General features: G+C 32.2%; 3 protein-coding genes across 10 annotated transcripts; 1 reads left to right on the top strand and 2 right to left on the bottom strand.

Moving 5' to 3' along the window:
• The first annotated feature begins 724 nt into the window (after positions 1 to 724).
• On the top strand, positions 725 to 6,882 carry LOC116337658 (homeobox protein rough-like). Its single transcript, XM_031762414.1, has 4 exons — positions 725 to 924; positions 1,048 to 1,187; positions 5,979 to 6,213; positions 6,304 to 6,882. Exons 1-4 carry the CDS (start codon positions 725 to 727, stop codon positions 6,590 to 6,592), a joined length of 864 nt encoding a protein of 287 aa, XP_031618274.1. The 3' UTR covers positions 6,593 to 6,882.
• Positions 6,883 to 8,904: 2,022 nt separating this feature from the next.
• On the bottom strand, positions 8,905 to 17,906 carry LOC116338445 (heterogeneous nuclear ribonucleoprotein A1-like). 8 transcript variants are annotated; one of them, XM_031763733.1, is made up of 7 exons: positions 17,535 to 17,906; positions 16,102 to 16,576; positions 15,593 to 15,767; positions 15,330 to 15,478; positions 14,877 to 15,116; positions 14,667 to 14,754; positions 8,905 to 9,491 (listed from the first exon to the last, which is right to left on the bottom strand). In XM_031763733.1, the coding sequence occupies exons 1-7, from the start codon at positions 17,664 to 17,666 to the stop codon at positions 9,458 to 9,460; spliced, it is 1,293 nt and encodes a 430-aa protein (XP_031619593.1). In that variant the 5' UTR covers positions 17,667 to 17,906; the 3' UTR covers positions 8,905 to 9,457. The 8 variants fall into 8 exon arrangements, with proteins under 8 accessions (XP_031619593.1, XP_031619626.1, XP_031619610.1 ...); XM_031763766.1 differs by having other exon boundaries at positions 14,656 to 14,754; positions 17,535 to 17,905; XM_031763750.1 differs by having other exon boundaries at positions 14,656 to 14,757; positions 17,535 to 17,904.
• A 177-nt stretch (positions 17,907 to 18,083) lies between these two features.
• LOC116338484 (DNA-directed RNA polymerase I subunit RPA12) lies at positions 18,084 to 18,809 on the bottom strand. Its single transcript, XM_031763781.1, has 3 exons — positions 18,594 to 18,809; positions 18,328 to 18,532; positions 18,084 to 18,220 (listed from the first exon to the last, which is right to left on the bottom strand). Exons 1-3 carry the CDS (start codon positions 18,709 to 18,711, stop codon positions 18,196 to 18,198), a joined length of 348 nt encoding a protein of 115 aa, XP_031619641.1. The 5' UTR covers positions 18,712 to 18,809; the 3' UTR covers positions 18,084 to 18,195.
• Between the last annotated feature and the right edge of the window lie 1,366 nt (positions 18,810 to 20,175).

Raw genomic sequence — 20,175 nt, 5'->3', positions numbered from 1 at the left:
ATCCTGTGTGAACTATTGTTTATCCATCGCCAATCAAAACATTGTATTTTCATTGCTATACAATATACACATGTATACATGCATATATTATGAATATTGTTTACCACAATGACATGCTGTACATATTAAATTTGCGATGAGCAGACACGAAAGAGAGCAAGTTATAATACGGTGGCAAGGATAGCATATACTTGAGCCTTTATTGAATTTTGGTTGCGTTTATTGTATTGTTATACCTAATTGAATCATAATGTACTGGAAAAAGATAGCTGCACAAAATTAGTTGGATGAGAATCAGTTAGCGCATTAACAAAGCGCTTAATCCTTGTTAAATGTTTTTAATTTGTTGTATATCATCGTGATCAGTTTGCGTGATAGAGGAACAACGAACGAATTGAATTCAAAAGCCATAGAGAGTGAGAGTTAAACACGCAGTGCAACCCCCGTACGGTAAAGACGCGTCCGTGTGTTGTTTTGTGTTTACAATTGGAAAACGATTTTGCGGTTTTGTGGTCAGTTCGATATGAACACTTACGGCAACAAGTCGTTTTGGAATTTGCACCCATAAAAATTATACTCCAATGGATATAAAAGTTTGTGTAAACGAAGGATAACTTCTATTAAATTAAATTTTAATTTTAAATTCTGAATTAAAAAAAGAATTATTTTAAGAACGATTTTGTTTGCGAGAAAAAATTGTACAAAATATTGAGTGTGAAAAAAAATGCATTCGAATAAAAGTTTTGTGAATGTAACGAAAAATGGTAATACGAATGTTTCGATTAGTAGTGCTCGGCCATCATCGCCTCGTCAATTTTTCGAACGACTTTATGGGCATTTAGAAAGTAGCGATACAAATTCGAAAGCAGTTTGCTCACCAGCTCAAAGTGAACTCAGCTCATCACCAGATATTTTAGATGATCGGTAAATTTCTCAATATTATTTTCTTAACATAGATTTTCAATCTAGTGAATGATCAATTTCGCTGTAAAAAAAAAACCATCCACGATTATTCTATTCAATTCGTTGAAAATAAAACAATTCCAGAAAAAGTGCATACAATCTAACCGCTGATCATGTGATGGGCTATCAATCGTCCTATCAAAATATATCGTGCTTACCATCGGGATTTAGCGGATTTAGATTACCACAAGAGTCACCATTATCCGCTGGACTTACCGCATTTTGTAAGTTGAAATGTTTAATCGTTTGCAATTCATTTACCTGATAATTTTTAATTTCACGACACTTATTTTGTTCGCTGGACACATTAATCATAAAATTGGTAGAAAATTAGTAATCCGATTTGGCCGAGAGTGGGGAGGGGGTAAATATAAAGCTGTCAAACGTTTTTTTTTTGTGTTCAATTGTTGGAATTCCGATTCCAATATAATAATAATAATCATTTGGATAGGATATCATCTCGAATTCTCTTTTCAAGCACACGATAAGAGGCAAAATGTGTCTGTTTTTTTTTTTGTATTAGATAAATATAAAGACAAAATATGGACCGAAAAATCGCTTGTATTCGGTCAAAGATAGTATATCGGATATGGAAAATATTGTAAACAACAATGAATATGAATAGGAATTACAGCTGTGATTTTTCCGACTCCCATATTTCACAATTCAGAAAGCATAAGTTTCAATACGGGCTGGCGGCGGTGGTGATGGTGTTGGCAACGAGGGCAGCAGGGAAACGAGAAGTTTTTTGTAAAATGGTGTACCAGCCAATTCAAAATCAACATAAGCTTTTTAGTGTTGTAGTATGAAAAACCAAACGCTCAAATAGCAAATAATTCTCAACGTATGTAGCATCCAATAACAATAACAATGATGATAATGTTGATGATGATATTGTTGATTCGAAAATATGACACAATACACATGGTTTTACGACAGAAATACGGCGGTGGAGAAAAATTTGCAAAGATGAAAAAAAAAACACCATACCAAGCAGAAAACTTTTCCACAGGCTTATTTTTATTTTAATCCTCTTCTGTGGGGTGTATCAATATCAGCTGTGTGTTGTTTGTCGTGGAGTATTATTTTAATTCTCCCATTGAATTCGACCGGTCGCCTTTCACCGCACACTAAACTTTTTTCCACAACAACTTTATTCGTACATCTCTCTCTCTCTCTCTCTCTCTCTCGTTGCCATTTTCATTTTTGCAAATCGTCTATTTTATTCAACTATTTTGATTTGTCTAACCATTGGGCTTGTTTATAAAATGAGAATTATTAATAATTTGTATTGACGTGATATTAGTTTAAAATTACATAATTTTATGAACGAATCCAATGACATATTCGAAATATGTGATACAATTGAAATTGAACCACCTGAAACACATCGCCGGAGAGACGACGGGAGAAATAACGCTTACACAACAGAACAATGAATGTCTCGACGTCAGATTAAATATGAAAATACATATCAACAGTATTTTTTTAGCTGTCATCCCCAACCCGATTGATGAACGGTGCTATAAAATTCATTGCATTCATTGCTCAACAATGAAACCATATTATAACGCATCGTTTGACTTTTCTATTGAAGTCTTTTGTTTGTTGCACATAGATTTTATGTTGCATTCCGAAAATAAATCTGATAATGATAACAAAATGTTGTTTATTCGAACAATTATATCTCAATCAAGAAGCATAAATACCGAGATTTAAATAAATACTTTGCCACTAACCACTTTTATCTTATTTATATTCTACAATCAAGAATTTGCTTGAACATTTTTCACATTAACTGAATGTTTGTTTCAAAAAAGTTTCTCGGTTTTTTTTAAACTTTCAATTACAATTTCTTCGGTAGTTATTTATTTCCTTTCGTTTTGAGCATGCGAAGTTCCATTTCGAGGAAAGATCTCATGTTTGTATCTTGTACTTCTTTCATGATAATTTCACGAGCCACATCGGAACCATCTCGTAATTGTGACGATATTTCTTCAGCGTATTGAATCCAAACGCAATTTGCACATCCTGACATACAGCAATTGGTCGGTGGCGATGGAATCTATTTAAAACATAATCCAAAAAAAAAATACAATTCAAACATAATTGTTTTTTTCCTCCTGAATTTTCACATTTTTTAAACACAAACCATTGCATCTGTGGTGCTTTGCGACGCTGCGGCCGTCTGTTTTCCATCGTTTTCATCATTGGGCGGGCGATCGTGAGAAAATCGTATATTCAACATGCAAATTGATCTGTTGTTAATTGCATCCTTCAGCATCAATCCATTTGAACACATTTTTTCTGTATAAAAAGAAAACAACAAAAAAAACCGTTGCACTTTAATCCCGTACAAATCATAATAATGAATAAACAATAAAAAAATCCATTTGCAATATGTTTCCTGTATCCTATCGAATTGAAAATGAACTTAAAAAAAGGGAGCACGACATGAACACAAAAACTAAATGTTGTCTCCAAAGGTGGAAATCAATGCAATTGCAAGTGCAAATTTAATTAACACACACACACAACGGAAAGGCTTCCTTTTGCTCGATTCGATAATGAAAATTACATACAATATTAATTTACATGTCGAGACTGTATCAAAAAAATATATATACATATATCCATTACACATACTTTGTTCAATTTCTCAATGTCCGGGATTTCGGGTTTACTTTACCCGCATTATCCATACTATGTTAAATCATAAAACCACATGACCATTAACATATTAATTTCGAAAATGTTTCGATTTTTCAAGTTGAATGCACATGACCAAAACGAATGAACGTACAAAGGAAAGAACATGAAAAGTAGGAAGACGATACACATGCATCACTTTTACGAGCATTGATCACCGAATTGTGCACATTTTTGCACCTCAAAAAAAAAAAAACGAACGTATAAATTAGCCGTATGAAATTTAATGCGATGACTAAATGACAGTTTTCATGTATATTATGCGAGTCGGTTGCTTCATTGTCGCTTTTAAAGTCTTATAAGGTGCCATGTATAGGAATCAAAATTCACCAAAATCTAAGTAAAAAAGGAAAGGAAATGAATGTCGATTAAGTCGATTTATGCCGTTCAAAATGGCATCTAGAGGTGTTGAGACACAGCCACCCAGAAATTGTCGTAATTAATTCCATCTCACGGTTAGCAATAGTAGCTGTTGGTCAAGCAGCGACGATATGCCGGAGAAAAATCGAGCCGGAATATCAGTTTTAATGTCATATATCACCATGGTGATATTTTGATCCGAGAGATAGATATATTCTTTGACATTTTCTTTGAGTCAATAAAAGATTTAATACCCGTTTTTATTTCAAGCTAAAATCACTTTGTAAGTCTCTTCTGAATTACAAACGACGACCAAAGATTTAAATGTACGATTGTTACTATGGATTTTGCATAAACAAAAATGATTCGAGAAGATGTTCGTCGACGATAAAAGTAAACCTTTCATGTCAAATCTACCGCGGATTTTTTATCCAAAAATAGTACGCATTTGAAAGTAGTGCATTTATTAATAAAAAGAATTTATTTTATGCTTTTTCTATTTCGCAAACAAATTGATGATAGAGAGAGAGGGAGAGAGAGAAATATGTTGCATTTGTAAAGATTTCGGTTTCTGTTTCGCAAAGAAGCTATAGAAAAAATAATAGAAAAAATTGCATCTATCATTGCAATAAACATTTTTAAAGGTTTCGGTTGATTTAAAAATGGCAATGAAATTTCATCATTGATTGAAAATTGATTTGATTTCAATCTGTAATTTTGCGTTTTGTAGGATAATTGAATTAATAACAGAAACCATATGCACATACGCACATCATTGAGAGACGCCACCTTAGATTTGTTCATCTAATTTGAATGTCATTAAATAATCAAATAAATATTTATTTAATTTATTTATCCCTATTTATGCGGTGCTTAGAGTTTATTTGGCTCAATTGTTGCCCGAATTCTGATGAGTTCATCATTTCATATTATTCGACGTGTTCCTATTGAACCGACCATCATCGCATAAATAGTGAAAGCATACTGTGTGTCGTCGTTTCATTATCCATTTTATTCACCCCAAAAAAAAAAAGAAATTATCAACAACCCAACAAAGACATCAGGCGAGAGAGAGAGTTTGATTGTGAGAGAATGAGAGTGGTAATACAGATCAAACGTGCAGCGGCAAATGAAAACAAAATTAAATCTAATCGTCCAACAATTATAACATGATATATTATTAAATTTTCAAGATAAATTACCCTGTAGGGTGAATTTCACGTGTTTTTTTTTATCCTTGTTTGTTTGTTTGTAATATATATATGCGTGCGCGCGTGTATGTGTGCATGTGTGTGTAGATTCATCTGCTGTGAAGGGCTAGCACGTTCATTGCGAACATTCTGTTGTCATTGTTGGGCGTTCAATTGAATGTTCACATTTCAATGTTTACAACGCGACCGCAAAAACAAGATCATCGTATTATAATAAAATTGAAATAAAAACTACATTAAGTGATTATAACGAAGGTAATTCAACCAAAAATGTGACTGAATTCGAATTGTATATGAGTCAGTTGGACTCTCAGTATCACACAATAAATACTGAATTGAAATAATCCCTAAATTCTCATTATGTTCAACATTCAAATGATACATATTTTTTTTTCGTTCGGTTTGTCTATTCCCCTTTTCCACTACACTCAAGTGGTTTTTTATTATAGCATCGACATAATTAAGACATAAATACAATACACCACTTATGGCCAACAATCGGAACATATTACTACCGTCAAATGACTACTCTTTATGATATATGTTGATGCAAAATATTTTCAAAATAAATGCAAAGAAAAACAAACCACATACGATTCGCTTACAATTTTAATTGAATAAAAGTTTTTTTTTTTAATGTGAAAGACACATTTTCCTTTCGAAATGGTGAAAAATTACCGTGTTTTTTTTTTTTTTTTGCTTGGTCTCTTTTTTGTTCACAATTCATTTGCATAGTAGCTCGACGAAGGCGAAAAGAAGGACGACCGAGACGGCAACGAACGACATTCAGCAGTGAACAAACGATTCGCTTAGAAGTTGAATTTCATCGCAATGAGTATATATCACGTGGACGTCGTTTTGAATTAGCCGAACGTTTACAATTGACTGAAACGCAAATTAAAATTTGGTTTCAAAATCGTCGTGCCAAAGATAAACGGATTGAAAAGGCTCATATCGATCAACAATACAGGTAACATAGTATTAGAAACATGACATTCTGATCATATTCAGGTTAACCAAGCATTACATGGAATAAAGGAACATATTTAATGACATTTAGGCATTTTGCGGTTGCAAATGGTTTTATGACATCGATATCTTATCCACAAATGGTGCAAGGATTACAACTACAATCGAATGAAGTCGCGTCATTACACGATCAAACACATATGAGCCCATTGAGAAGCACATCGAATCGCTCGACTGCATCATCACTTTCGCAATTCTATCATGAAATCAATAAACAAACCATTACAACAACGGACACAAATCCCGCCCATAATCAATTCAATCAAAACGTTGACAACCTATCCATTCGATCACTATCGAATCCAATTGAAATTATTTAATTTAGACGCTCCAAAAATATGTTATAAATTATATCCAATTAAAATGATTATACGAATTTCTTTTGATGAACATTTCAACAAAATTTTAAATACTCATTATTGCTGATTTTATTGTGCATTTATTTAGGAAACCAGAAATAATCAAAGACATGCAGATATCTACACTAGTACAAGTCAAAAAGAACACTTTTTTTACAAATAGGGCATAAAGTAAGGAGAAGTTGATCAAAATACTTCGAATACATCAAATTATCAGGGCGGCTCCAAAATATTTTTGTAAAAAAAACCTAGCGAATTGGGAGAACTTTCCAAAAGTCAATTTTATTCAGTGTAAACTTCATTGAAAACAGAAAAAACCCTAAAAAATTGAAAGAATTTCCAGAACTCTATTCCATCTAGTGTAAAAATGGGAGGTTTTTGATTTCACTCGGTTCATAATTGATGACCAGGTCAATAAAAAATATCATATGAAAAGACAAAAGATCAGACAATATAATGAACTAGCTGGTCAGTTGAGCTGACAGTACGTTAGCCAGCTAAATGCGCTAAAACAATAGAAGTTCTGTCAGCTCATCTGACCATTTAGATCATTATGATGTCTTAAAAAAAATCTGTGCTTGTTCGTTAATGATTTTACGGTCGAAATATTTAAGAAAAACCGAAAAAATATGTATTTTTCAAAAAAAGAGGACGAAATATGTAAAAAAGATATTTTAATGCTGCCCTGCCAATTATTGTGTCTGAAGTTTGATTTTTCTTTTCAAAAATAAAAAAAAAGTCATAATAAAATTAATAAATAAAAACACTTACTGAACATTTTTGTTTGGTTGGCGTTGGAAGATATGCTCGTAAATTCTAATCTCTTATTTTTATGCACTGAGTCTCACTTTCAGGCTTATTTTTAGTTTCACTTTTGCTTTATTTCTTTATCTTTTATATCTTTTTCATTCATTTCTTAAGTCAATAACTGCAATAAAGGATAAAAAGAAAACGAATTTCAGTTGTGTTTGTTTTTGTAATTTGAAAAGATGTTAAAAACAAAATGCCATTTATTTCCATATAAAACAATATTAGAATATTTTTGTATAGTTATATCAAAAGATTTTTTAACGGGAGCATTATTTTAACACATATTCCATGTTTCGATGAATGATGCTACATAGAAATGGTTCAGTGGCGTGCAAGTAATCATTTTAATAATAATTTGGTGTATTTCACTGCTAAAGGTCTGTGTTAATATTTTCTGTTGTTATCTAGTAATTTATGATCGTTTTATTAGAATTGAAATTGTGCAATATTTCAATATAGTTAAAAAAAAAATAGTTCATTGAAAAAAATGAGCATATAAACTGTTTTCTGATGAAATGGCTATTAAAGAAGGAGTCTATTCTTATGGTACCTTACCGTTAGTAGAAATAACAATAATCAATCAAAAATTGTATAACAAATAAATGACCACCATCACTCTTTACAACCATTAGATATGTGTGTTCCTTTATTTTCCGAATGAATTTATGGCATTGGGATTATATTGTAAATTAGGTAGAATAAAGGTTCGGTGGTTTTTGTAGAAAAAAAATCATCATTGGTTATCAAGATTGTAAGAGATAGAAGGGAAAAAAACGCATCGTACAACAATAAAAAAATAATGGAACAAAACATATAAATATGAATTGGAATGAACACGCGAACAACATTTTCAATTTGGATAAAAACTTAAATAAGACGTTAACAATAATAATTCAACCATTCGTTCGCTGTTCATCATTTTCTTCCAATTTTCCTCGTTTTACAATAAAAGCAAATTGGTGTTTTGGTAATGTGGGGCGGATTAGTCATGTGCAAACATGGTAAGAAAACGTTCGGAATGAAAAAAAACGGGAACGTTGTTTTTTTTGTGTGTGACCACAAAAGCTACGTACTTTTTTTATATCGTGTTTGCATCGTGAAATGAAAAATGTTCATTATGATGTTTGCTTGAATGGATGATGATTTGATTCGTTTCATTTGTAAGCAGCCTGACTGATTGAATTTCGTTTTTACTGACTGAATATGAATCATTGCCAAAGTGAAGAGAAAACATTGGGTTAAGGCTGAGTGAGAATGTGTGAGATGCTCTGACCAAACCTAGTAGCCCAAATGTCGGGAGATCGAACCCGAGCCTTCAATCAGAGCCTCCCAAGTACTACAAAGTACTCCATTTGAAGGCGGCTGGCTGTAAAATTAACTAAACACAAAGAAAACAACATTTTTTGTCGTTTGAAATGATTTTTTTTATTGAAACCTTTTCTCTTTTTTTTACATTTCAAAGTTTTTTTTTCTTCTTCTTTTAATGGATAGTTTTTTTTTTAAATTACCAATTTGATTTCAGAGTGTTATTACCATTAATGATCACTTTGAACATTGAATCGTTCCAAAGTGGGGTAAGTTGGAAATCATTTTTCTCACAGTTTTTGCTCAGTGTCGAAGCCGTTCGTAATGCGGTTTTGACGTGTTGAAAAACTGTTGCACACACTTGTGTGCATTCGGACCAATTTGTTTCAATGCGTTGATATACTCACCTGATCGAGCACGTGTGAAGCAATGTCAACATCCATATGCAAATCACTTTTCAGACTCTCACTTGTCACCCATATATGATTGTCATCATTAAAACTCAATTCGGCCGAATCAAATTCAAAATCAAAACGATCATGTATTGTAACAACCAAAAAAATGCTGCCATAGAGATTCACACATTGCAAAACAGTCGCATGTAGTGGCATTTAGTGTCACACTGTGTTCCCGTAATCGTCAGTCGCACATCAAAACCCCCAAAAAAATAAATACTTACCCGCTGCGATACTGCGTTCGGGAGCGTCCAACTTAGTTAAATCCACTAACAAATACATGATTCATCCTTTAAAACACAAAGAAAAAAAAAAAAATATAAATTGAAAGTGATGATCACAAATTTTGGATGCAATGTTTGCATATTGATTGATTGTTGTGTGGGGGGAAAATGCTTAGATTAACAATTCAAGAGATGGATTTCGACCGGGGCTTTTTATGAAGAAATTTTCGTTGGAGTAAATAAAATGCTTTATAAAAAACGACTGAAACTGCTCCTGCCTATGAAAAACAACTGTAAATCTGTTTTGTTTTTTTCTTTCTCAATATTCTCTGCATTATGATGATGAAACCTAGAAAGTGTAATACGTAATTCGAATCATATTGAAGGCTGTTGAACCAAAAGCACCCAAAGTAGCCAAATGGCAATGTGCTTTGTTTTCTAGTTTTCTAATATGGATTGCACATAGGACTTGTACAATGATGAGATTTTTTTTACTACACAAAGTGATTGAAATTAAAACTGAGAAGTTACTAAATGGAAACGGAAGACACTACAATATCTCACCGAGAGAGAAAAAATGATAGGGATTATACGTTTTTTTTTGTTGTGTTATAAAAATTTGAATTTACACACTGTTTTCGCTGCTGATGCTGTTTCGGTTGCTGCTTTTATCTATAATACAATGTTACTATACTGAAATATTCAAAATAAGAGTACCTGATACACGTTTACTCTGTTAAACTCTCTTTCACACATAACCTGCATTTACCTCTCTGTCTGTCTGTTTGTTTCTCTCTCTCTCTCACACACACACACTCCCTTTCTCTCTTTTCTCTGCCTGTGAGAGCTGCTCATTGTCTGTTTCTCAAAATTCGATTTGATTGAATGTGTGTGTGTTTGTGTTTTTGCGTACGTGAATATGTAGAATATTTCACTTTTATTCAACATTGTATTAAAATCAATGCACCTCTGTAAAAATATCTCTGTCATTGTGCAATGTTCACTGATTGAACGAAGCAGATGCAAAAAAAATGGAAGAAAAAGAAGAAGTTCTACAAAATCCTCAATTGCTGAGACAATCTTTGGAAAGAGGAAAAGAAAACGCCTAAATATTGTTTCTTTTGTTATTTTTGCACGTAATCTCTCAACTATATTTTCTTATATTTTTTTTTGTGTTTGTTTCCGTCATTTTTTTTTTGTTCTCAGTGTCAATTTGGTTAAGGTTACGTTCAATTGTGGTGTTTATAAGTTTTCTTTTTTTTTGGGAGGATGATTTGTGTCAAATACAATTCTTAGATATTAACTAGTTTAGAGTTGATTTTGGGGGGAATTTTTTTTGCTGTTGCTTCTTAGCCTTACATAACTGATTACACTCAATTTGGTTCACAATAATTGAATTAAACGACTCACCCTTAACGTCGTTTGAGAAAAAAAGAAATAATACTAAAATGTTTAATTTATCAATGGGACCTCAAATGGGTTGGTTTCTTTCACTATTTTGTTTTTGGATACATCGCTTCACACTCTAAGTGTGTATGTTCAAAGATTGGATCTTATCAAAGCAATTTTCTTTAGAAATCATAATTCAACAAATGTGGGCTACTATCTCTCTCTCTCTCTCTCTCTTTCTATATTTTTTAGCTAATTGTTGTTGTATCGTTTATTGTAGTAAATAATTTTGCTTATTTTTTATACGAACTGTGTCTGTTTTTCATTCGCTAATTGCAATTTTCTATCGAAAAATCGAAATGAAAAATATATTCCTGCAGATTGTTCAGTGGTAAAAAATGTGTTTTACCACTGAGGGACGCACATGATTTCTTCAGTTTGGTTTACTCAGTGAACATGAGTATCGAACATAAATGGAAAATGAACAAAGTGAAGGTAGAATGTAAAAAAGCGCATTTTATCTCTCTGTATGATTTCCATCGAATCGAAAAATAATCGATTGAAAAACTATAGACTGAATGCCACACACATATTTGTTTTTTAAAGAAAAACTAAAGAGTACTCAACTTTACTCTAGTATCGAGTAATTGAAGTTGTTTCACTCCGTGTGTTTTCAGTTGATTCTGACCTCTTTTTTTATCATCGACTTGCCTACTAAAAAAATTCACTCTACCACTCCTCTTCTTATATAATTTATAATTTTTTTTGTGTGTTTTACCATATAAATGATCTTAGCGAATAATATAGTGATTTTAATACATAATTTTCATCTTTATTTCCATTTTCATTTTTCTGATGGCTTCATTCAATTGAATAACTTCCTTAAGATACGAAAAACTGGAGATGTAATGCATTCTAAGAAAAAAATTCGGGCGGCTTTATTCTGTTTCATTTTGTGTATCAGTGTCAGTTTGCTTAACGATTTTTTTTTATGTTTGCTTGTTTGTTTTGTTTATTTGATAAAGATCATCTTGTAACCACTTTCTTAGAAATAAATGTGACCATATAGAGGCGAATTTCCTTAAATATTCATTTCATAAATTGATTTTATTTTTGTGTTAAATTTTTTTTTTTGTAAAGAAAAAAAAATATTTGTTTTGCTTAAACTTCTTGTATGTGTGTATGTTGTGTCTATGTGTGTTATTTTTTTTTCGCTATGCATTTAGAATTAAACTAGTAATTTATTAATAACGATTTGCTTTCATTAGCTTCCATCGATTTAGATCTTTTTGCGTGTCACTAATTTTTTTTTTTTTTTTTCAATAATTTTCACACATTTCAAAGTGGTTAATTTTTTTTTGTTAAGCAATAAAGTAAAAAATAAGTGCTTCTTGATGTATAACATCAACTAAATCAGATTGTTTTCTTTCCAAAATATGCTTGCTACAGTCATATGATAAAATTGACAGAAAAAAAAGAAAATAAACTTTTGATACTAAACTTATATATTAACTAAAATCTGGTCAAAATATATTATAAAAAAAGAAGATAATAATAAAGTTTTCATCAATTCAAATGAAATAACAAATGAAATTATACAGTTGTAAGGAATTTGTATAAGAGAAAAATACACAGTGATTGTACACAGACTTTCTGAAACTAAATATAGTCGGGATATACTATTAATAATAACACTTTCTGTTCTAAAGTAGCACTCACATTCACATCGAAGAGAAGGACAATAACTCTTTACTGATTTTTTTTCATCGCTACGATACAGACAATTCTTCATTCATTATGTGTATGCGTGGATCGAATTGAAGCGTGAATTGTTTTAAAGAAAGAAAAAAAAATGACAGGCTAAATACAATAACAACTCTTTCCCTCTGATTAATGTGGATGCGCCTAATAGAAATGTATTGATTCACTGACGACAAATATGGATATTGAATATTCGGATGTGTCTCAATGTCTTACGACGATTGATAATACTCGAAATAGCGATTTGCTAAATGTTCGACACACACTATTCCTGTGCTCATATTCTTTGCTCTTCACCACATTTCATATTGAATTGATACAGTGTTTAATTATTCTATTTAATTTAAATTTGACTGTCTGTCTCACAATATATATAGCTTTTTGATTTACTGCGATTTTCTCAAAATTTGTTTGTAGGTTTTCTTTTTTGTTTTGCTTCATTTTGCCTGTCAATCTTGCTTTCAATATTTGTCGAAAATAAAAATAATTGTATGACTTTGTTTGTTCCTCTCTGAATCTTTTCAGCCTTAATCGCGTGAAAACAAAATGTGTGGCCTGTTCATATCGCATCAGTTTAAAAACTCCAAAAAAGTGATTTAATGATATTTCTTGTAATAGTTAAATGGTTTGTTTTTTTTAAATATATTGTTGATGGTTTCATTTAAATAAAAATTCAGAGTTCGAATATGATCTCTCTTCTTCTTCTTCTTCTTTACACTTTCTCTGTCTTTCTCTGTTTCTTTTTAACTGCTACTCTTTTTACTGACTTTCTTCTGTACTCTGTTCTAATCCTGTGTTAATGATTGTACGTACGGAATTTGCTCTGACCTAGATGAATTGACGAAAAAAAATTTAAATATAGAAATAATCATTTAGTTTTAAGATAATGTGTGTTTTGTTTTGTGGATTGGATATAGAGTCGTCATACCGTATGAAAGATTATATATGTGTATGTAAAAAAAGTAGTTAGATCAAAAAAATAGATATATCAAATGCATGTGTGTATCGAAAGTTTTTTCTTTTGATCGAAAATATATACTTTGGATATATGATGAAAGAATGCAAACTTAGGCAATAATGAATAAGGATAACACTCAAAAGACTCTCTTAATTTGTTGAAAATACGGTTTTTGTGTTGCTGATTTATTTCAAAGAAGAGTGGCAATTAAAATACAAAAAACGCTAACAATCCTCTACATGTTACACAACCAAAATGATTTTTTTTTGTAGTTTTATGTACGTGTGTTTGTGTGTTTTGTTTTTCTTTTAAATGGTTAAAAGTCTCTACACCTAGTATCAGAAATAACTAACAACAAACAACAAAAAGAAGAAAAAATAAGTATTTTTTAGAGACAACGACTGTTTGACGGAAGAATTAAGCCATTAAGAACATTAAGTTTCTGTTGATTTGTTGGTAAGGCACGCTAAGTTTTTTTTTTCAAAGGGGGGAGTGAGGGACAAAGGGATAATGTGGATTGAGCTGTAGCTTGGCTGCGTGTTAAAATGAATAACAGTAATAAAAAATCCATTCAACATAGGTAGGCCAAAGCTTTACCGTTTTCTCTCACAGTTGTTATTTATAAGCAGCAAAAAAATGAATCAAACTTCAAATCATGCTGTACCACAAACTGTAATTTGGGATTATTTGATCGATTTAAGCATTTGAACATGTGTCATTACAATAGTTTCTTTTTGAATATGGTAAAATTCAAAATGAGGTAAGATTGTAATTTTACTGTCACAGCCATTAATCTTAATCAAAATAAATGCATTTTTTACTTATTTTGACCAATGGGTGTAGGCTGTATTTGGCTTCAAACGATTTTTGATTTTCAATGTTTTCTAGATGGCTTAGCGTGATCAATCAACCACTTATTTTATCATTCGTCATAACTTAACACTCCTTTACAGTATGCTTTCTCTAAAGTATGCTTTTCGATTCACTCTTTTTTGCTTCTCAGTTTTGTTTTATCATCGTCAAAACGGCCAAACAACAGTTACGTTAAATAAGCGAGACAAAATATATATATATATTTATATGGATAATAAGTAAAGAAAGACATTCGCAAACTGTACGAACCTTTTTAGTACCTTCGATTTCCACCTCCAAAGTTTCCACCGCCCATTGGTCCATTGTTATAGCCCTGATTGTAGCCACCGTTTTGGTTTTGATTGTTACCTGCTTTTTTAGAGAAAGATACAGATTGGTTTATGTTTGTTGTATTATGTTTCTTTTTAGCAAGCTAGTTTATTGTTTAGTATTTTCCTCTAAATCCTACAGTGCAAATGATGAACACTTACTGAATCCATAGTTGTTTGGTGGGCAGTTGTTGCTGTTTCCGTATGGGTTGCTTCGCTGATTGTTATAATTTGACCTCATTGGACCGCCACCATAGCCCTGCTGATAGTTGCATCCAAAGTTGTCGTTATTACTCCAGTTGCTACCGCTACTACTCTGATTTCCTGGATTGTTTTGATAATTGTGTGATGGATTCGGAGTGTAATTATTTGGACCACTTTGATTCCAGCCTTGATGACCACCTGTACAGAAAAAAAAAAAAAAAGTTTGTATTTTTTTGATTTTGCATTGACTTTTCAAATTGACATTTTCGATTTACAAAAACATAGCCAGGAAATGCAATATTCATGGACCCGTTTGATTTTTTTCGATAAAACGTTCCGAATTTCCATTTGAACATTGCAAATTGAACTATTGCGCTGTTATTATGAAAGTAAAGATAACTTTTTATTCACCTTGATTACTGCCTGAATTGTTATTCCATGGTGTTGGTTGACTATTACCACCCCAATTTCCGTTGCTGTTGCTGTTGAATCCGCCACCATTGTTGTATGCATTGCTTTGCATCCAACTGTCATTGTTATTATTGCGGTTGTTATTACTCCTGTAAATGATTTCAAAACGGTTAAAGAAGAAAAAATATCGTAATCATGGACACTGTTTCCCACTCCATTTTTTTTCTCGATGACAAATCAACTTAATTTCCGTTTAAACTTACCAATTTGTGTTGCTGTTACTGCGATCGCCACGGGGACCGAATCCACGATTACCCATGCCCATGCCCATTCCCATATCACGGCCACCACCTCGATTATTCATGCGATCCATTTCATTCTTTGGCAATGCTTTTTTGACATCCAATAACTTATTTTTAATTGTATGTGATTTACGCACTGAAATTTAAAAAAAAATAGACAAAACAAATAAATAAAAATCATTCAATCGCATTGAGTTTATCTTCTTGATTCCGGAATTCAAAAATTAAAAAAAAAATCGAATAAAAAATTGTAGCTAAGATTTAGGTATCACTTTGACATTAGTATAGGTCTAGCAACAAGGAGAATCAAAGCTAATTTCAAATATGAAATAAAATTAATCTCACAGTTCTGAACGCCTGCCTTCACTTATTGAACAAATAAGGCAGGAGCTGGAAATGTGTACATGTCATTCATGATTTCAAAAAAAAAATTGAATGAAAAATATTTAAGAAAAAAAAACTCGACTTACACACAACTTTATCAACGGGATCGTAGTCGTCATATTCAATGAAAGCGAAACCACGTTTTTTGCCGGTTTCCTTGTCCATAACGATGTTAACACTGGTAACGGCGCCAAAATCGCTAAAATATTCGCGTAAATCATCTTCATTATGTTCATCTTTTAAACCGCCAACAAATAATTTTTTCACCGAGGCACCAGCTTCTGGACGATTTATATCTTGACGTGGCACAGCACGTTTTGGTTCAACAACGCGACCATCAACCTTGTGCGGTCGGGCATCTTGTGCTTTATCAACCATGAATGAACGCGAATAGGTTATGAAACCGAAACCACGTGATCGTTTCGTTTTTGGATCTTTCATCACAACCACATCGACCACATTGCCGAACTTTTCGAAATGTGCTTTCAACGATTCGTCAGTTGTTCGATAATCCAAACCACCGATGAACAATTTCCGAATATGTTCCGGCTCGCGGACATACTGTAAATTTCAAATCAATTTAAATTTAATTCAATGCGAAATTTTTTAATTCTAAAATGATTTTTTTTAAAAAAAAGGAAAAATTAAAAAAAAGGAAATGTAGCTAAGATTCGCAAAATCACATTGACATTTAATAGTCTAGCAACATAAGTAGGCTTATCAAAGCTATTCTCATCGAAATGAGAAACTTGCATATTCTTACAGTTCTGAACGCCTGCCTTCATTTATTGTGTAAATAAGGCAGGAGCTGGAACTGTGTAATTTTTTGGTTTTTGCGCATTGACACCAATTTTCAGTTCACGTTCGATTATTTTTAGACTGTTGTTCGTACTTGTTTGAATGAGAATGAAATTAAAATTAGATTGAAACAAAAAAAAAAGTTGGGTTAAGTTGGGCGGCATAAACGTGCTAAGACCCGACTCGAGTACTTGGATTTCAAAAATCTTGCCGAAAATATTCTGTATTGAAAATGGCCAACGCGTACCTTGCAATCATCATAAAAATAAATATTTTGTTTGTACATCACCAATGTGGCGCCTAAGAAACGTGCGTGCAAAAATACCGTATATGCCACTATGTGTGAGATGTGCTTCACGTGGTAAATTTCAAACCGATATTTCTTACATCATAGTATTCTTTTTCTTTTTTGTTTAATGAAAAAAAATGTTCAAATAAAATTGAAATTGCATTGAAAAAAAAAAATGATTCGTTAATTGAGTGGTTCACCTTTATCGATCGGCATCACTGACATTTTTTTTTCGTTTATGTATAGAAAGACGTAGAAAAAAGTTAAAATGGCGGCGACGCCTCTGCGGCGATATCATAAAATATGGTTAAAGACACCGAATATTGTACATGATTTTAGCGGAAAGTTTCATCAATTCAACCAAACACGTTACAAAAGTCAAAAAATATATTTTTTCGAGTTTAATTTTTTTTTTAAAATAAATGAACAAACCTCTTCTTCATTGGAATTGCCGTTTCCATTAGCATTGCCATTATTATAGTTGCCGTCGTCATGCTGTGGTTGTTGTTGTTGTTGTTGCTGTGGCTGCTGTTGCTGTTGCTGCTGTGGTTGTTGTGTGGCCATTTTATTATTTTTTTTTTAATTCGATGTAAGAATTTATTGAATGTTCTTTTACACACTTTTTATGTAAAGTATTTGAAAAATTAAGCAGTGAATTTTTGTTTGCTACGATTACAATTTGGTCTTTCACTTTTGAAATAAACTTTGAATTCGGTTCTAGACAAATAAACTATTAAATACAACTTCTTCGGTTCGCGTCCTCTGCTAAAGTGAACTACTGTGTGCTTGCTACGGAAAAAAGTGGCAATGTCGTCGAAACGGATGTGGAAAGAGAAACATGTGTCAAAGTGAAAGAGAGAGAGAGAGAAAGAAAAATTGTTTGACAGTTGACTGACAGTTCAGAATTTTAGTACTAAACGAATGAAAGTTCCGTTTACACTTGCAATGTTTGTTCTTTTATTTTCAAAACTTCAATTGGAATCAATTTGTTTTCGGTTCATTTTTATTTATTAGCTAAAAAAATTATTATTTCACAACGTGTGAATGAATTGTAATCAATATTGTTCTTGAATTTACAAACAATTCCAGCCATTTATGAATTCTCGGTTTCTTTGAATCTGGAGGAGAGTGAGAGAGAATGTGATTGATTAAAAAGGATTGTTTTTTTCACTGAACTCTTTCAAATTTAAGTGAATATTCACGAATTGTTGATTTTGTTACTTACTTGCAATTTGTGCATGTATAGAAGACGGTTTGGCCTTCATCGGCACTACGTAGCTGTAATGTGGCATAAGACATCGTATTGTTGCCACATTTTGGGCACAATCTCTCAACAATCGGACCCTCGTCACCTTCCTCTTTTTTCGCACCCTTCGGTTTTGCATACGTATTGAATGGAATTGTGAAATTTGCTTTCATATCGCCAAACACTGTATAGACACACAAAATGATTAACATTTATACATAGCTTATGATTCGGAAAAAACTTACCTTCTGGAGGCCAATCTTTTAGACAAGTATAACATTTTACACTACCAATTGGTCGCAAATATGGCAAAATTGAGCCACAATTCGGACAAAATCCTGGTGTTATTCTAATCGATTCCATTTGTCTATTTGTAGCTGACTCTAACAATAAAACACGCTACGTTTCGTCGTTTTGGAATGATAGTAATCATAAGCATCAAATGTCAACACTGAGTAAAAAAAACGTGCGTCTAACATTGCAAAACAGTAAGCACACGTCAAATTGGTACTAAAATCTTCACGAACCACAAACTCTCAAGTACCACAACAGATGGCACCATTTGAATTTTATGTGTGCTTTCAACATATTTTCATGTGTGCTTTCATTCATACAGTTTTTATTTTAAATTTTCACCAAACGTTTCATTTTTACTGCAATTCAATGGAGTTTATCAAATGATAAGAACAGATAGAAATCGATTCTATCGAGTTAATAAACGTTCCATAATATCATTTCGATTGAAAAATTTATACATTGATTTATTTTGATCGATTCGATGAGTTTAATGAATACTGTTTTTTTTAAATAATAAATCGATAAATTGCAAAGTCATACTTGAAATTATACAATAGTGACATTTATTGGAAATAAAAAAATCGACTCATTCTTTTTCAAAACCAACTTCATTTGATGAAATTTTTTAATTTAAATACCATCCTACTTGAGTTGAAAGCGGTTTTTGCACACAAAAAAGTGAAATAAAAAAAATAAAACGAAAAGAAAATGTTATTCATGTCAGGGTGCTGATGAGAGCACACTGTTTGTGTGCCACGAAAAAGCGAATTTGGATGGTTGGTTTTTTTGAAACCGTAAATTCCGTGATCAAAAGGTGCCTTTTGATATTTTCATTGAAACGCCACTTTCTGTGTTTTGACAATCAAAATTCGTTAGCACAGCATCAATCCAAAGCAACCGGAACAGTTGAAGTGTGGCATGCACACTCCGCGAACAAACACATACACACATTTGAGTGCATAGACAAAGGTTGAAACAAATGAGCACGCGAGCAACTGCAATTATTTCCATTTCCTCGCGAATTTTTATTTTCCTTTTTTTGTTCTTATCCTGAGTTCATCATGATTTTCCAACGAAGAACAACCATTGGTAATCTTGCAAATAAGGAAATACGGATTATGTTAAGGGGTTTTACTATAAAAATACGTCTTTTTTTCTTACTTTCTTATAAAAGCAACGCAGAACGATTTCTAAATTGAATAAAATACATATAATGATTGAATCCATTGCAATAAAGAATAAAATATATTTGCACACACACACAAGAGAAAAAAATACAAATCACTTCGATTATTACACAACCATTTATATTTGGTGTAAAATCATCCTCTCAATCTTCCGCATAAATTCCGTGCACGGGGTGGCTTTTTGTCTAATTGCAATTGGTACAAAGCGTGAAAATTGAGAACAATAACAACAACCGAAAAAAAGAGAAAAGAAGAAAAAAAATTCATTTTTCACCATGTCGAATAAACTCCATATGCTTAATTTCTCATTCTGTACTGAATATAAACACTCTCGTGAAACTTC

The sequence above is a fragment of the Contarinia nasturtii genome, unplaced genomic scaffold (assembly GCF_009176525.2).
Source record: "Contarinia nasturtii isolate CC-2019 unplaced genomic scaffold, AAFC_CNas_1.1 Cnas_scaffold_78, whole genome shotgun sequence".
Classification (NCBI taxonomy): Eukaryota; Metazoa; Arthropoda; class Insecta; order Diptera; family Cecidomyiidae; genus Contarinia; species Contarinia nasturtii.
Note: the sequence above shows the minus strand (reverse complement) of the source record. Positions and strands in the feature narration are given on the sequence as shown.

Excerpts from the sequence above, each read along its gene's own strand:
- LOC116337658 (XM_031762414.1), top strand. The coding sequence starts at position 725 with ATGCATTCGAATAAAAGTTTTGTGAATGTAACGAAAAATGGTAATACG. Across the intron at positions 1,188-5,978 it reads CGCTGGACTTACCGCATTTT|TAGCTCGACGAAGGCGAAAA; the intron begins GTAAGTTGAAAT and ends TCATTTGCATAG. Across the intron at positions 6,214-6,303 it reads CATATCGATCAACAATACAG|GCATTTTGCGGTTGCAAATG; the intron begins GTAACATAGTAT and ends AATGACATTTAG.
- LOC116338445 (XM_031763707.1), bottom strand. The coding sequence starts at position 17,666 with ATGGCCACACAACAACCACAGCAGCAACAGCAACAGCAGCCACAGCAA. Across the intron at positions 15,768-16,101 it reads TCCCGTTGATAAAGTTGTGT|TGCGTAAATCACATACAATT; the intron begins GTAAGTCGAGTT and ends TTTAAATTTCAG. Across the intron at positions 13,404-14,666 it reads TTTGGAGGTGGAAATCGAAG|GTCAGAGCAAATTCCGTACG; the intron begins GTACTAAAAAGG and ends CAATTCATCTAG.
- LOC116338484 (XM_031763781.1), bottom strand. The coding sequence starts at position 18,711 with ATGGAATCGATTAGAATAACACCAGGATTTTGTCCGAATTGTGGCTCA. Across the intron at positions 18,533-18,593 it reads AAAAGATTGGCCTCCAGAAG|TGTTTGGCGATATGAAAGCA; the intron begins GTAAGTTTTTTC and ends GTGTCTATACAG. Across the intron at positions 18,221-18,327 it reads TATACATGCACAAATTGCAA|ATTCAAAGAAACCGAGAATT; the intron begins GTAAGTAACAAA and ends ACTCTCCTCCAG.